The sequence below is a fragment of the Phocoena sinus genome, chromosome 6 (genome assembly GCF_008692025.1).
Source record: "Phocoena sinus isolate mPhoSin1 chromosome 6, mPhoSin1.pri, whole genome shotgun sequence".
Taxonomy (NCBI): domain Eukaryota; kingdom Metazoa; phylum Chordata; class Mammalia; order Artiodactyla; family Phocoenidae; genus Phocoena; species Phocoena sinus.
The window spans coordinates 12,065,537-12,081,562 of record NC_045768.1 but is presented as its reverse complement, the minus strand read 5'-3'; the positions used below and the strand labels follow the sequence as shown (position 1 = coordinate 12,081,562).

The 16,026-nt window shown below is 36.5% G+C and overlaps 1 protein-coding gene and 1 pseudogene across 9 annotated transcripts in view; one reads left to right on the top strand and one right to left on the bottom strand.

Annotated features, from left to right (window-relative positions):
* RABGAP1 (RAB GTPase activating protein 1) overlaps positions 1-16,026 on the top strand; it is a 160,433-nt gene that overhangs the window by 106,636 nt on the left and 37,771 nt on the right. For all 9 annotated transcript variants that reach the window (XM_032634102.1, XM_032634105.1, XM_032634104.1 and 6 more), the window contains one exon: positions 14,767-14,880. In XM_032634102.1, coding sequence (XP_032489993.1) covers positions 14,767-14,880 — 114 coding nt within the window. The remainder of the gene's footprint in view (positions 1-14,766; positions 14,881-16,026) is intronic.
* Positions 8,434-11,641, bottom strand: LOC116755485 (annotated as a pseudogene).

Below are 16,026 nucleotides of genomic sequence, written 5' to 3'. Positions count from 1 at the left end.
GGAGCGGCTGGGCCCGTGAACCATGGCTGCTGAGCCTGCGCGTCCGGAGCCTGTGCTCTGCAACGGGAGAGGCCACAACAGTGAGAGGCCCGTGTACCGCAAAAAAAAAAAAAAAAAAAAAAAAAAAAAAAAGATAAAAAAAATATAGCTTGGGGAATGGGTCTTGATTTTGGGTGTGTGTGTGTGTGTGTGTGTGTGTGTGTGTGTGTTGTATTATGAGAGTGGGTGATTTTGAGAAGATTTTATAAGGGTATTTGATATGCAGTTTTGCTCAGTAATGTAAATAATACAATTGAAATAAGTATTTGGAATTCATCACAGTTATCAGAAACATATTTGGAATATGACTTTGTTTGTAATAATTTTGGGTCTTCTAATTTAGATGACTCATAAATTACCTCCTCAACACCTTTTTACTCAAAATGACATTTTTTGTTTCACTTTGGTCAGATAAAAGTTCTTGAGTATTTCCTGCTTCTTGGACCTCTCCATGATGGAGTACTGTGAATGAGAATCAACAATAGCAAAGCAGGAAAAGATTGACGGTGTAGTTAGCAGTTGTGCCTTATCTATACATGATTTGGGACAGTTTTGCCAAACATTGAATAATTTTCCTGTGGGAAACTTGAGCCCTAAAAGGAAATGAACATAGCTAAAAGGCTGCATATCACATGGGACTTCGATTTATTTTTAGAATGGCACTATAATGCCATATTTGGATTGAAACAATGTGATAGCCGTACCTTATTTTATTAAAAAGCTGTGTTTTCTGAAGAAGCCATTTAATTTTCTATTACATTGTGTATATAGACTCAACATAATAAGTATATAACTGTTCAGCTGATAACCATGCTAAATGTTTTAAAGTTAGCGGCGCTTATTTGGCAGACATTTCTGGAGGCTGCTTTTGGAGTCTGCTTTCTGCAATAAAAGATTCTTTGGCAGTTCCTTGATTATAGAATATAGTTGTCTTTTTGTTGTGCATGTTTGGGGCAAGTTGTTTTCTTACTGGAAGGGAAAAAAGAGTAAAGAAGGATTAGTAGCATTGGGTGTCGGTATAGTTAATTGATTGTCTTGAAATAGCAGAGGTCTTTACTAAGTGAGTCAGTGATAATAGAGAAACCCAAATGGATTTTTGCCTCTGAGAAATGATTTTTCTTTTTAAGATAATCAGCAGAGGTATTTCCTTCTGAGCTCCTAGAATGTTTTGGTTAGCACAGTTCATAGGTTTTAAAAAACAGTCATTGCACCATTTATATTTTGTGTCAGCTTTTCTGCTACCTGATTTATCTTTATAGTTTTATTTGGTTAAAATAAATTGATACAATGGATTTCTGAATTGGATACTCTCTAAAATTGCAGATCCCTCACAGTAGTTCACTAAGTTTCAAATATGGGAAAATCTGCCAAGTACACATTTTGCCCTTTGGCTTCTCTCCCAAGGTTGGAAATAGGCCAACATCATAAATCTCAAGTCTGATGGGAAAAAGCTGTCACTGATGGCAAGGCCTTATGCTACCTGCCTTCCATGCAGTATTTAATTTGCTTCTCATGAACTCTTCAAGGCAGTGACCATTGCATAAATTTTACAGATAGGGATATTAAGGCTCAGACCAGGGATATTAAGGCTCAGACCAGTTAAGTGACTTATCCAAGGTCATACAATAGAAGTAGGGGAGGCAGTTTTCAGACACAGAACTGCCTGACCCTAGAGTCAGTGTTCTAACTACCACATTGTGTTCTGTTACATCATGTGACCTCGGTAGAGCACCTAAAATCCATCTTCTCTATTCTTTGTCAGAAGTCCAGCTCCAGTCTTCACATAGTTGTAGCCAGATTCTGCAGTGCCTTCAGTTACTTCCATGTTTATGGAAATTTAGTTACAGTTTGTTCTGTGTTTGATGTGGTTGGAATGGAAATTTTAAAACATTAATTACTGAATACAGTAGTAATTACTGAATACAGTATTTCATTTATTTAAATATGTTAAAGATTAGTTTCTTGTCTCCCATTGGTCGAGCTTTTAAAGTCTTTTATTAAATGTTATTCAGTGGCAGTTTTACTAGAATTACGATTTTTGCCTATAAGAGCAAAACAGGATAAATTTACAAAATAATATCTACCCACAAATCCAGTTTATACTAAAATTCCTGCTATTGCATTGGTATGGAATAACAGCACTGCAAGTTGAAAGAAAACTGATTTGAAGATCAGTGGTGCTAGTTACATAGGGACAAGTAAAATTATGTTTGCATGACTATACATTTTTATGTTCTTGAAATCTGAATTTAAGGTAAAAATGTTTTTGCGCTGTCAGTGTTAAATGAGCCCATCAATCAGATACTTATTTCTAGAATTCTTGTTGATTGAACTATGAAATGCTATTGAAGGGCTTTAATTTGTTTTATGCAAATACACTGTACCTCATTACTAAGGTATTGAGGTACCTTATTAGAATATTTACAATTCAGAAAAGTAGGAAAATGTAAATAAGAGATTTGAAAAATAGAGATAGAACAGGAAGATAATACACAGATATACAGGCCATGACCTCCTGTATTATTTAAGGTTGGGCTGCAGATTTGGTTGTGAGGTTTCTGGAGGCCAAAACAAAAATGGACATTTAATCATTGTCCATGGGGAAAAAAAATAGCCATATTTCTTTAGAAGAAACAGAATTTCTGATAAGGACACTGAGTAATGTGGTAGGAGGTGTCCTCACCACCATGAGATACAAGATTTCTATGGCAATTTTTTAAAAATAGTGTCTCAAAACATGCCAGTAGCACAGTTTCATGAAGGCGGTTCTTTGAGAGGCCAGGATATTGTGGTCTAACAATACATCTATCAAGTGGTCAACCCTAATCAAAGAATAAAGCCATAATAATTTAAAATATTACATATTTTATTTTAAAACCTGAAATGATTAAGATACATGTTGGAGGCCACCTAGCATTTAGGGAAAATGCCTTTTCTTTGAATAATTTACAAAAGGGCCACATGTTGAGACTTTTTTCACTTTGTTTTTATGTTTAAGAGCATCATATATTTCTCTGTGTAATTAGAGCTTTAGCGATTTCTGCTTTTTCATAAACACTGAATAGCCTTCATATGAGTAAAAGGAGGAAGCACATTTTCAAAGTCTGTATCATGTTGATTTTAGTTATAAGAGTCTAGAAGACAAAAGCATTTTTTCATATATTAGGAATTATAAATGCCATTCACTACTGATAAGAGAATTTCTTCACTTTTATAGTATGTTTATTTGGGTTAAGAACGTGAACTAGAAAGCTGAACCAGTTGGGTTCCAGTCCCAGCTCCTTACTTTGCTTGCCAGGTGATTTAACTTCTTTCCTCTTTTGCCAAATGGGGGACATAATAGAGCCCACCTCAGGGGGTTGTTAACACAGGTAGAGATATATGATATATCCGTATATAAGGTGCTTAGAACAATGAGTACAGATCCTTGTTCGCTCTAGTTATTATGGCTTAAATAATTATTTTTAAGTCTGTAAAGGTGAGTTTGTCAATAGGAAGTAAGTGGCTCTGAACCTTATATGTATCATATATCCCCTGAGAATTCATTTATTCAGAAAATATTTGAGTTCCTACCATTTGTCAGGTACTCTTCTAGGTGCTGGAAATGCATGTGAACAAAACAGAAGTCTCTGCCCTCATGAAGCTTCACATTCTAGTGAATCTGTTAAAATCTAAGAATGTTCTTAGAAAAATAACACACAAAACTTTGCAGTCAGTGTCGGAGAATTTATGGTAAACCTTAAATCTGTTTATTAAATCTCAGGCTAAGAATACCTTACATACCTTCTTTTTATTTTGTCAGAATTCCTGTGAGGCATTCCGTAAGATGGCTACAGTATTTGATTTTAAAAGACAGAGCTATTTTTTAAGCGACAAAATAATTGTTAACTAAAATAATTGTTAACTGTTTTTCTTAATCACCTTTTTTGACTCTGTTAAAATGGTGTTAATAGAAATGCTATTAGATTTAACATGACCCATTGAAATGAAATTTCCAGATTTTGCAGGTTTTTGTAGGCCCATCTTGATCTTGCCCAAACACAAGAACATCTGTTTTCATAGGCTTAGAAGTCTTATTCTTTACCTTTGCACTTAAGCAATTCTGCTACTTCCAAAACACATGAAATTAAATTACAAATGACAGGAGTTATGTTTAATTAAGAAAAATGATTTTACCTCCAGAAGGTTTTTAGTCCTTATTTGTTAATTTTATAGTATAGTACTCCTTCAATTTCATTTTCCTTCTTTTGAGTTTTTTTCTTAGGGAATTTAAAAAGCTAAGTCTTTAAAAACACTTCTGACAATCTGTAGCTGGCTTTTAAAGAGCAAAATGTAACCAAAAAATTATTTTATTTCTGTGAAACATATTGTAAAGAGAGGATATAGCATGATGGATTTGAGTGGAATTTTGGTGGTATTTGTTTTGTTTTCATAAGTATTACATGATGGCTTTTAACAAAGCATTTATAACATTTTGGATAGCCTTAAGAAGATCTTTTTCTTTAGGCAACAAGCTACTTTGGAAATAATCTTCTCTATGCTGGTTATTTCTCATGGCAACCTTCCACTGCATTTTCTTTGTTTGGGTACTTTCTTTTTCTTCCTGCCATTCTTAGCTTTCTATTTTTCAACTTGAGTTTACAAAGGGTGTGTATTCAGAGGGTTTCCGTCAGTTCCCAGTACCTTGTTAATCCTGAGAAGTTACTCAGAGAGCCAATTCTCACAGTAAGGTATAAAAATAGTCATCCAGAAAAATTACAGAATGTGGTACCACTGTGATTTGACCTAATGGACGACTTTCAAAACCAAGATGGGAGAAGGAAACAGCACAAATGTTATTTCCTTAGATTTTTCTTTGCACAGATTATTTTAGACAAGCCTTACAATTTAAGAAAGTAACAAAACGTCACTATTGCTTTCTTACATACACTAAAAAGAGCATAAAAACTGGGGACAAGAAAGAAAAGTCCTCTAGAAATCAATTATATCAACAGAGCCTCCTTTTTATTACTATTGAGCTTGTACCCACAGCATTCACCAGTTTTATTCCACAAATTTAGTCCAGCATTTTATTGAGTGCCTAATAAGTGCAAATCTTAGTATGATATGTTTGTTTCAGTTAGTGAGCCAATACTGATATATTATTATCAACTGAGGTCCATGTTTTATTTAGATTTCCTTTGTTTATTCTTAATGTCCTTTTTCTCTTCCAGATCCCATCCAGGATACTTCGTTATATTTAGTCCTTCTGTCTCCTTAGGCTCCTCTTGACTGTGTTTCAGTTTCTTAGACTTTCTTTGTTTTTGATGACTTTGGCAGCTTTAAGGAATACTGGTCAGGTATTTTATAGAATGCCCCTCATTTGGAATTTGTCTGATGTTTTTCTCATAAGGTTATGAGTTTAGGGGAAAAATAACACAAAGGTAAACTCCCATTTTCATTACCTCATATCAAGGGTATGTACCATCAACATGACTTGTCACTATTAGTGTGGACGTTGATCATCTGGCTACGGTCATGTTTGTCAGATTTCTCCATTGTCGTTACTCTTTTTTTCCCCTTACCATACTGTACTCTTGAGAAGGAAGACACTGTGCACAGCGCACACAGGAGTGGGCTCCCTCCATAAGGGCAGGGTGGTTTTTTTGTGTGTGTTTCTTTTCCGGCTGTGCCGCACGGCATGCAGGATCTTAGTTCCCCGGCCAGGGGTCAAACCTGTGCCCCCCTGTGGTAGAAGCACAGAGTCTTAACCACTGGACCAGTAGGGAAGTCCCAGGGCAGGGTGTTTTCATAAATTATTTGGAATTCTTCTTCATGGGAGATTTGTCTCTTTTCCCCCCCATTTATTTACTTATTTGGCTGTTTATTTATATAAGTATAGATTCATGGGTATTTATTTTATACTTTAGATTATAATCCAGTAATACTTCATTAATTTTGTTGCTTACATTGTTCCAGCTTTGGCTACTGGGAACTCTGGCTCATGTTTCCCTTTGACATGTTCCCATTGCTGTGGGTTTGTTTTCTTTGTGGTGTGAGTCAGGGGGGAAGTTCTTCCTTACTCTTTGGCAATTCTAGGTGTTCCAGGATCATCTTGTATATATTTCCTGCCCCAGCACTAGAATCAGCCATTTCCATAAGGAGCCTGGTTCCTTTTATTAGTAAATGGTATTAGAAACCAAGATCCTGACACTAGGTGTGCTCATTGCTACTGGGTGCTATTGCTTCTAGGCCATGGCAACTGACAGGACAAGGAAATATATGCGTGATAGTGCTGTGTTTTTTGTTTTTTGTTTTTTTTACATCTGTCACCATGTGGGTTCAGCAAACAATGCATTGGAATTAGAATGGGATGGAGTCAGTAAACTTTATGTGTAGTTCTTTGCAACTTTAGGTACAATTCTTAGTTTTATACAGACTAGAAGGAGGCCAGGACAAGTACGTAAGTGACTATTCCAAAACAGCAGGGCAGCTGCTGTGAGGGTGCTACCAGTGTGGTATATAAATTGGTACAACTTTTCTGGAGGACAAATTGGCATTGTAAGTCAAAATCCAAACACAAGAGTTACGCTGAACCTTTGGGGGAAAGGAGTGATTGTGGAAATAATCTCTTACCCCTTAAGAATCATGGCTCTACTTTACAGCCTCGTTTATAGCAAAAGGAGTAGAACAGCCTGAATCTTCCAAAGTCAGAGATTTGGCCTAGTAAATTATGGTATAGACATGTGACAGGTTACTGTGCATTAGAAATGCTAGGGTAGGATAACTGTCAGATAACAGGAAAAAAGGCTCACAACATTTTACAGTTAGTAAAGTTAGTAAGTTAGTAAAATTAATTTTCAAAACAATGTAGGCTCATTTTATAAAAATAATTATATAGAAAGTTAGATATATGCTTATCAAACATTAGCTACAGTGAAATTATCTTTTTTTCTCATTTTCCCCAGTATTCTTATTGTAAGGAAGCAAAAATGTCTTATTAAAATAAGAAAACAAAAAGGGTTTGTTATTATACTAAGAAAATAAAAGGTTAGATTTTTCCTTTTAAGATGCAGTAAGGTATATCATTAATTTGGGGTTATGTTTGGGGAACAGTGACTAGTCCCATTTGACAGGAGTATGGGAAGGGGAAATAAAAAAGATTTGGATTTTAGTGTGAGGTATTAATTCTTAGTATTTGTTTAGTGAATAAATTTTTAAAGTGCTATTATTTTAGAGTATGGTATTTAATGAAATTATTTCCAACAATGTATGTATGTATTCCATTCTATGGATGGTAATTTGTTTATCTCTTTTTTTATGAATGGACATTTGGGGTTTCTAGTTTTTGGCCATTACAAATAAGGTTATTAACATTTTTGTACATTTTTGGTTTTCTTTTGGACACATGTTTTTCTTTCTCCTGTGTGATACTTAGGAGTGAATTGCTGGGTCTCTGTAAATGCCTATTTAACTTTACAGGAAACAGCCATGTAATTCGCTAAAGTGGATGTATCATTTTATATCTCCATTAGCAACAGTTAAGAGTTCCAGTTGTTTCATATCTTCACCAACATTTGGTATTGTCTTTTTATTTTAGCCAGTCTAATATGTTTCAATGTGTATGTTTAGTTTCTGAATTGTGTATACTGTTTGTATTGCTGCTTGAACTATAAGGGACAATATGGCACTATAATTACAGGGTTTCATTTAAATCTTTACTACGTTGCAGATACAGAAATATACAGACTTTGAAGAATTGACTTTTGTAAAATGCAGCAAACATTTTTAAGATTCATTATTACATGAAAAAAAGTGTTCAAAGGTAAATACATTTCAAGTTGTTGCAGCTTGTTTGTGACAGAATTTCTGCAAGTAAAACATAAAAAATTAATCAGTAACATGTCAGTATATTCAAAATCATTACAAAAATCTTCTCTCTGGTCATGTTGCTGGTGACAAATTATTGTGTTGTATATTTAGAGAAGGGCTTGGCAAACTGCAGCAAATCCAGCATGCTTCTTGTTTTGAAAATAAAGTTTTATTAGAATGCAGAAATGCTTGTTTATTTACATATTGTCTATGGCTACTTTTTCTCTACAAAGGGAGAGTTGAGTAAGTATCTGCCATCTGGCTCTTAACAGAAAAAGTTTGCAAAATGTTAATACTGCATGATCATATGGCAGTTTTGTTTTTTTCTGGAGATTAAAGCTGTTTCTCTTACGATAAATGAAGCAACCAAAACATAAAGCCAGTTGATTAAAAAAGAGCTACTTCTTGCCAACACTTGTAGTTTTCAGGACCTATCACCTTACAGTCGTTTTGCCATTCCCTGTTCTTTTAAGGTTTATGTCTCTGCATGATTGCCTCAAGTACATTTGTAAAAGCTTGTTCTCTGTTAAGTCATTTTACTAATTATAGTCTGGTGAAAGGATGTATTTGGTTGACTTAATCAATTTGGCCATGAATAGTGTCAGCCAGTATGCCTTGTGCTAGCAAGTTCCCTATGTCAGCTACATTTATGTTGAACTCCTTAGAAATAAAAGGACTATGTATTGTGATACAAATCTTAATTTTATCAGCACTTGGGTGTCGATATTTTACAAAAGCTCTTTGCTGTGTTCTCTTAGGAAGTAATCATCCATAACGTTACTGTGATTTGTTTTCAGAATCTTTTCAAATTTAACGATGTCATTATTCTGATAGGAACTTATTGAATTCATCATTGTTAGAATTTTTGGATCATTTTTGTACAGCTTGGTCTCTGGCAAGTCAAATGGATTTATTCCCAAGTTCTTCAGCATATTTCCTAAGACCAAATATTTTAAGCAAGTGGTTCACATGGAACTCCTCGATTTATTGTCATTCTTGAAGGCTTCAAAAATTCAGTATGTGAATTTTCAAAATCACCTAATCTCAAGGGCATTTTCCCCCTTACTTATCTGATGACTCCCATGATCAAATGGTTGAGGGATGGCAGATGGATGAGAACTAACCAGTTACAGAGTTTTTTCAGTTTTTTGTTATATTCCCATTCTATGTGCATTTGAATGTCCAAGTCATATATCTCATAATTTTATATCCTTTTTCACGTTATCTTTATCATCAGTCTAATATGACTGATAAAACTGGCATAAAATATTTTGAAGCTTTCCATATTCCTCTCAATTCTTCATATAATTTTCTAACCTTCATGCTTGTCCTAAGCCAGAATCTATCATTCTTAGCATGTTTCAGAACTTTAATTGTTGTTTCATAAAATTCCTAGAGTGAATTCATCTGACATTTAAAAAAATCTGAATTCTCTTTTGGAAATATTCCAGTGGATATATAATTCAAGAACAGAATTAACAGCTTTTTCAGAATAATTTCTTATGGCTGAACTACAAATATAGATCAATAAAATGTCCGTTCATCTTTTCTGGAAAGTTTTGTCAATGTGAAATTTATTTTAATCATTGTTTTAGTGCTTTTAAGTCCCCTTTCTCCTTTCTGTTTTCAAGTTCTAGAACTTTTCAGAAATTACTTAATGCTGCTTTGGGTCATCTTCCTTCAATGCTTTGAAATTATCATTCTGATTTTCCAAATCTCCATTGATTGAATTACTCTCTGCAGAATGTTCCAGGTGGTAGCCCTCCTGTCATTGCACAAGAAATCATTCTCCTTGGTAGACACTTTGGCTGGCTAGCTCATTGTGGTTTTAATTGGCATTGTCCTGGTAACTACCTTTTCATTTGCTTATTTGCCATTTGTATATTTTCTTTCATAAAGTGCTCAATTTTTGTCCATTTTAGTAATTGTCTCTTTCTTTAAGTTCTGTATATATTCTGGATACAGTTCCTTTTGAGATATATGTACCGCTTGCCTATTTCTTCTCTTAATGGCATATTTTATAAGCAGAAAAATTTTAATTTTAGTTAAGTTCAGTTTATTATTTTTCCTCTTAATGATTCTAGGGGTGCAATAAGTTTTTGTCATGCTGCAGTTTCACAGTCGAAGCTGGGACTATTTATGGTCGGTTGTTGTTTGAGCTGTTCATGAAACAGATTTATTTCAAATAAAGATTTCTTAATTCCCAGTATGCCTGTGGTTTTCTCTTTGTGTTGCTATTTTACATTCTATGTGTTGCTTAAAATTAAAACTGAGTTCAAGAGAATTCCCTGGTGGTCCAGAGGTTAGGAGGACTTGGCACTTTCACTGCAGGGCCCAGGTTCAATCCCTGGTTGGGGAACTAAGATCCCACAAGTCGTGTGGCACGGCCAAAAATAAATAAATTAAAAAAACTGAGTTCAAGAGAATTCACATATCCTAGGCTGAATAAAAATTGTTAACCCACAATAATGTAGCGTATGTTTTTGATACAGACTCCTTTTCCTTGTCACTTCTCTTGATAATTGCAGGATGATTTGATTTATTTTGCGTTTAGAGCTAGACTCAAAGTCTTTGTTCTATTTCTTTTCTTTTTTTTTTTGGCGGTACGGGGGCCTCTCACTGTTGTGGTCTCTCCCGTTGCGGAGCACAGGCTCCGTACGCGCAGGCTCAGCCGCCATGGCTCACGGGCCCAGCCGCTCTGCGGCATGTGGGATCCTCCCGAACCGGGGCACGAACCCGTGTCTCCTGCATTGGCAGGCAGACTCCCAGCCACTGCACCACCAGGGAAGCCCCTTTGTTCTATTTCTCATGACAGTTATTTTCTCTTGCTTGCATATGACACAATTTGGAAGTCAGTAATGAGTCAATCATTATAGCAGTCTTGGTTTTTTCAGGTATTTAGTTGGAATGTCTTTTAAATTATTAATAAGGTTCTTTTCTGATTTAGTTTAGTGCCTCTTTCACATGAGTCTTGAATTAATAAACATTAGCATTAGAGATTCTAGTTTAGGGAGAGCTGTTGACCACATGAGCATTGCCATCACTCAATCTTAAGGAAGCTTTTGGACTTTTATTCGATATATTTATCAAGCACTGAGTATGTGTCATGCATTGTGCTAGGCTCTGTGGAAGTTACAAAACTAAAGTACAATTTCTGCCCCTACATGAATAGCTTTATAGGAAGATAAGATATACAAAAATAAAAATAATACATATTCTAGGAACCATATGGTTGAGTGTTCTGTATGTCAGCGTGCGCGTGTGTGCGCGTGCACGCACATGTGCATTTGTGTACATGGGTGTGTGCTTATGTGTGAGTGTGTGTGTTCAGAGGACAGCCCCAGCTGTCAGCCATGCTGGAGACTTTGCTCACTTTCACTTTTATCAAGTGTTTTATGTACATGTCAGATAATACTGGAATCTCTTTACATGTTTATAATTTATAGACACATTTAATTGTAACCCTCACTACAACTTTATAAGGTAGATGCTATTAGCCAGAGAAGATAAGAAGCTCACCTAAAGTTTTTTAGCCAAGTAAGAGATGAGCCAGCTTTCAAACCCAGATATGTCTGACTCTAAGCTACGCCCCCTGGTTCTAAGGCCTTAAGGTAAAGATGGATTGACATCGTTCCCATCATTTAGGTACATATAGCTAAATTAGTACTGGGAATTCTTAATCTAAAGGACCTACATCATCCTGGGTCTCTTTTTCAATTGTATGAGTATCCCCTTTTGCTTGTTTTTCCATTTTAAAATCACCTTTATTTAGATGTAATTTATATACAGTAAAATTCACCAGTTTTAAGTGAACAACTCAATATGTTTTAATTACCACCACAGAATGGTGGATAATAATTCCATCACTTCAGAAAGTTCTCTAATACCTCTTAAAAATCAGTCTTCTCTTGGGCTTCCCTGGTGGTGCAGTGGTTGAGAGTCCGCCTGCCGATGCAGGGGACACGGGTTCGTGCCCCAGTCCGGGAGGATCCCACATGCTGCGGAGCAGCTAGGCCCGTGAGCCATGGCCGCTGAGCCTATGCGTCCGGAGCCTGTGCTCTGCAACGGGAGAGGCCACAGCAGTGAGAGGCCCGCGTAACGCTTAAAAAAAAAAAAAAAAAAAAAAAATCTTCTCCCTTTAACTGCAGCCTCGTCCAAACACTGATCTGCTTTATATAACTTATGATTTTGCTTTTCTAGAATTTCATGTACATGGAATTATAGAAAATAGTCTCTTGTGTCTGTCTTCTTTCACATAGTCTAATGCTTTTGAGGTATATCTTATGGTGTGTATCAGTAGGTTTTTCCCCTTTTTATTGCTGAGTAGTATTCCGTCACTGTATGCACATACCACAGTTTATTTATCCATTTACCCATTGGAGCACATCTGCATTGTTTCCAGTATGGGCTATTAGGAATGAAGCTGCTATGGACATTTGAGTTCAAGTATTTGCATATATTTGTATTTTCATTTCTCTTGGATAAGTATGTAGGAGTGGAATCACTGAATTGTATGGGAAGTGTACGTCTAACTTTATATATAAGAAACTTCCAAACTGTTTCTAAAGTATTTGTACCATTTTACATTCCCACCAGCAATGTATGAGGGTTCCAGCCGTTTCTCACCCTTTGCCAGTCCTTGATATATTGGGTCCTTTTAATTTTAACATTTAGTGGGCTTGTAGAGGAATCTCATTGTGGTTTTAATTTATATTTTGCTGATAACTAATGATGTTGAAATTTTTTTATGTGCTTATTTGCCATCTATATGTCTTATTTTATGAAGCATCCATTCAGTATTTTACCACCATTTCCCCCCTTTTAAAATCAGTTGTTTGTCTTATTTTGAGAGTTATATATCTGGATTCAACTCCATTATCAGATAGATTTTATAGGTAATTTATCCTATAAATTCATGGTCATGGCTTACATTTTCATGTTTTTAACAGTGGTTTTTGAATATTAAAATTTTTTAATTTGATGGAGTCCAGTTTATCATTTTTTCTTTTCTGATTCTGTGACTCATAGGGACCCCTCTACATAGTTCTGCAGCTCTCTTTCTGTTCAGCTTTGCCTCTCCAGTACTCTGAGCTATAAATTCTAGCTACCTTGCCCTCCCTGAATTCTGCTCTCTTTTTTCTCAGCTCAGGGAGGCACTCCCCATCCCCAGCTCTGTTTCAGTTCCTTCTCCATGTGCTACAGCCTGGAAGCTGCCACCAGACAAATAGCTGTTGTAGTCTTAGGTCTCACCTTGGATTTTGTCCTGTCAGGGATCACCACAGTTCTGAGCTGCCTTAACTGCTGTTAATGATGCATTTAAAAACTAGTAGTCTGACAATAAATCTCTTTGGAAAGCAGTTTGGCAATGTCTTTGAAAGTTTAAATAGTTTACAGGTTAAGAAAGATAGGCTTTAAAGATGGTTCACCAGAGATGGAGTTTGAGGCGGTAAGACTAGTGTTTAAGGGTACAGACTTGTAATGAGTAGTAAATAAGTCAGAGATCTAATGCACAGTATTATAAATATAGACAGTAATGTTGTACTATAATTGTGTAATGTGATATTGCTATAGCAATCATATTCCAATATAGTATACATGTATCAAAAGTAACATGCTGTACACTTTAAATTTATACAATGTTACATGTCAAATTTATTCAGTAAAAAAAAAAATCTTTTTAAATGTAAAGTTAGTTCAGATCCCACAACTGTAAAATATTTATGGCCCTGGGAACCCGATTACCTGAAAGGCTAGAGAAATTACCCAACAAGAAAGAGTATCACTCATTTTTCACTTGAAACAGGAGTATCAGGCTCTTGGATGGTGTGCTGAATATGATGTAGTCTCACCAAGGAGAATCCAGTCTATTGTCTTAGCTATGAAGACAATGCATTGTTAAAACAGAAGGTCATGTTTTTGTGTTCTAGTTATTTACCATGTGAGCAAATAAAATTTAACAAGGGGAAGCTATTAGAAATAGCTGGATGCTTGACATATTTTATGACATTATTGACATTTGTTCAGTTTTAGTAACTCATTGTAGAAGAGGAAACAGTTTTTCTCCATTGGTAAAAGCAAGGAATATTTTCCCATAGGCTGTTTGAATTCCTTGGCATTTAATAGTCTAGTTTCCTATTGAGTAGACCACTATGTGAATTTTTATGCCATTTGTCCCTAGGATAAACCCCAATCAAGGGATTTCTCTTTTCCCTTTGAGAACCTGGCACATGAGTTTTGTGCCAAAGGATCAATTAAGGCAGCAATTTTTGTACCCAGTTTTTCTAACGGAAGCACTTTGCCTCCTTCTTTTGAGGTTAGGTTGAGTGTTTTCCTGGGGGCAATCTATTTTTTTTTTTTTTCTTTTTCTTTTTTTGCGGTATGCGGGCCTCTCACTGTTGCGGCCTTTCCCGTTGCGGAGCACAGGCTCGGAGGCGCAGGCTCAGCGGCCGTGGCTCACAGACCCAGCTGCTCCACGGCATGTGGGATCTTCCCAGACCGGGGCACAAACCCATGTCCCCTGCATCGCAGGCGGACTCTCAACCACTGCGCCACCAGGGAAGCACGGGGCAATCTATTTTGAATCACATTTTCCCTCTTACAATAGAAAGGTTACCAGCTGGACTTCCTTGCAACAGGGGTGGAATAGACGTGAGGTGTATAGAGTGAAATGGGCTGATTTTCTTTCATCTTTTTTTCCCCTTAATATTTGCTTTTGCTTTGGCTTCCCTGAAGACACAGTAACTCTGGGCATGCATATGTGTATGTATGTCCCTGCAGCATTTTAAAGCATGTAAATGAGAAGACCTTGTTGTATAAGCCCAAACAAGTACGGACGTAATTGACTACTAAACCTTCTCTTTCCTAATGTTTGCACAGGAGTCTCCCCAGGACAGTGCTATCACTCGTGATATTAACCGGACATTCCCAGCACATGACTACTTTAAGGACACAGGAGGAGATGGACAAGATTCCTTATATAAAATATGCAAGGTATTTCATATAAAAAAAAAAAGACTCAGTTGTTTTTTTTTTTAAATTTTTGTCTGTGTTGGGTCTTTGTTGCTGTGCACGGGCTTTCTCTAGTTGAGGTGAGAGGGAGCCACTCTGCTGCAGTATGTGGGCTTCTCATTGCCATGGCTTCTCCACAATGAGAGAGCACGGGCTCTAGGCGCGCGGGCTTCAAGTAGTTGAGGCACACACGCTCAGTAGTTGTGGCTCGCGGGTTCTAGAGCGCAGGCTCAGTAGTTGTGACGCATGGGCTTAGTTGCTCTGTGGCATGTGGGATCCTCCCGGACGAGGCTCGAACCCATGTCCCCTGCAGTGGCAGGCAGATTCTTAAGCACTGAGCCACGAGGGAAGTCCAAGACTCAGTTTTAAATGGTGATTCTGGTTCTTTGAAATTATGCAAAGGATAACTACAAAACGTAATTTATATTTGATGTTCAAGAATGCAAAAAAATGAGAGAAAAGTCTTTGTAAAATCAACAGTAACAACACAATTTTAGATTCATAATGAACAGGATATAATTAAAAATAAAATGGTAGGATTTCTTTTACCCTTTTAATCTAGCTCTCCCTCACCTTCCTGCAAAATGTCCCAGAAAGAAACCCTGTGCTCACTGACTCTCATCCTTACTTCTGACCCCGCTGCACTCTTGTTTCTCTCTCATGATGATCTTCATTGCAGCTCTCTCTGCTCCTGACTTCTCACCCTCCTGGTTAAGCTCTCACTTCTCTAACTACTTCGCTCATTCTCTCATGATTTTTCTCTCTCTCTGCCTGCTCCTAAAACAGAGGCCTTCCCCTAGGTGCTCAGTCACTGGTTCCTGTAGCTCTACACTGTCTCCATGGGTGACCCTTTCCACTCCCACAGCTTCAGCTATCACCACTGCACAGATGTTCCCAAATCTACATTAACTCAAGGCCTAAATTTCCAGCTGCTCGTTGGTCTCCATGTAAAAGTCTGTCAAGTACATCAGACAAAACAGGTCTAAAACTGGGTTCATTTAAAAAAACACTTTATTATGAAAATTTTCAAACATACATAAAAGTTGAATAGTGTAAATGAATTTGTATATATCCCTGTCCAGATTGAATATTTATCAATATATTGCCACAGTTTCTTCATCTGTCCTT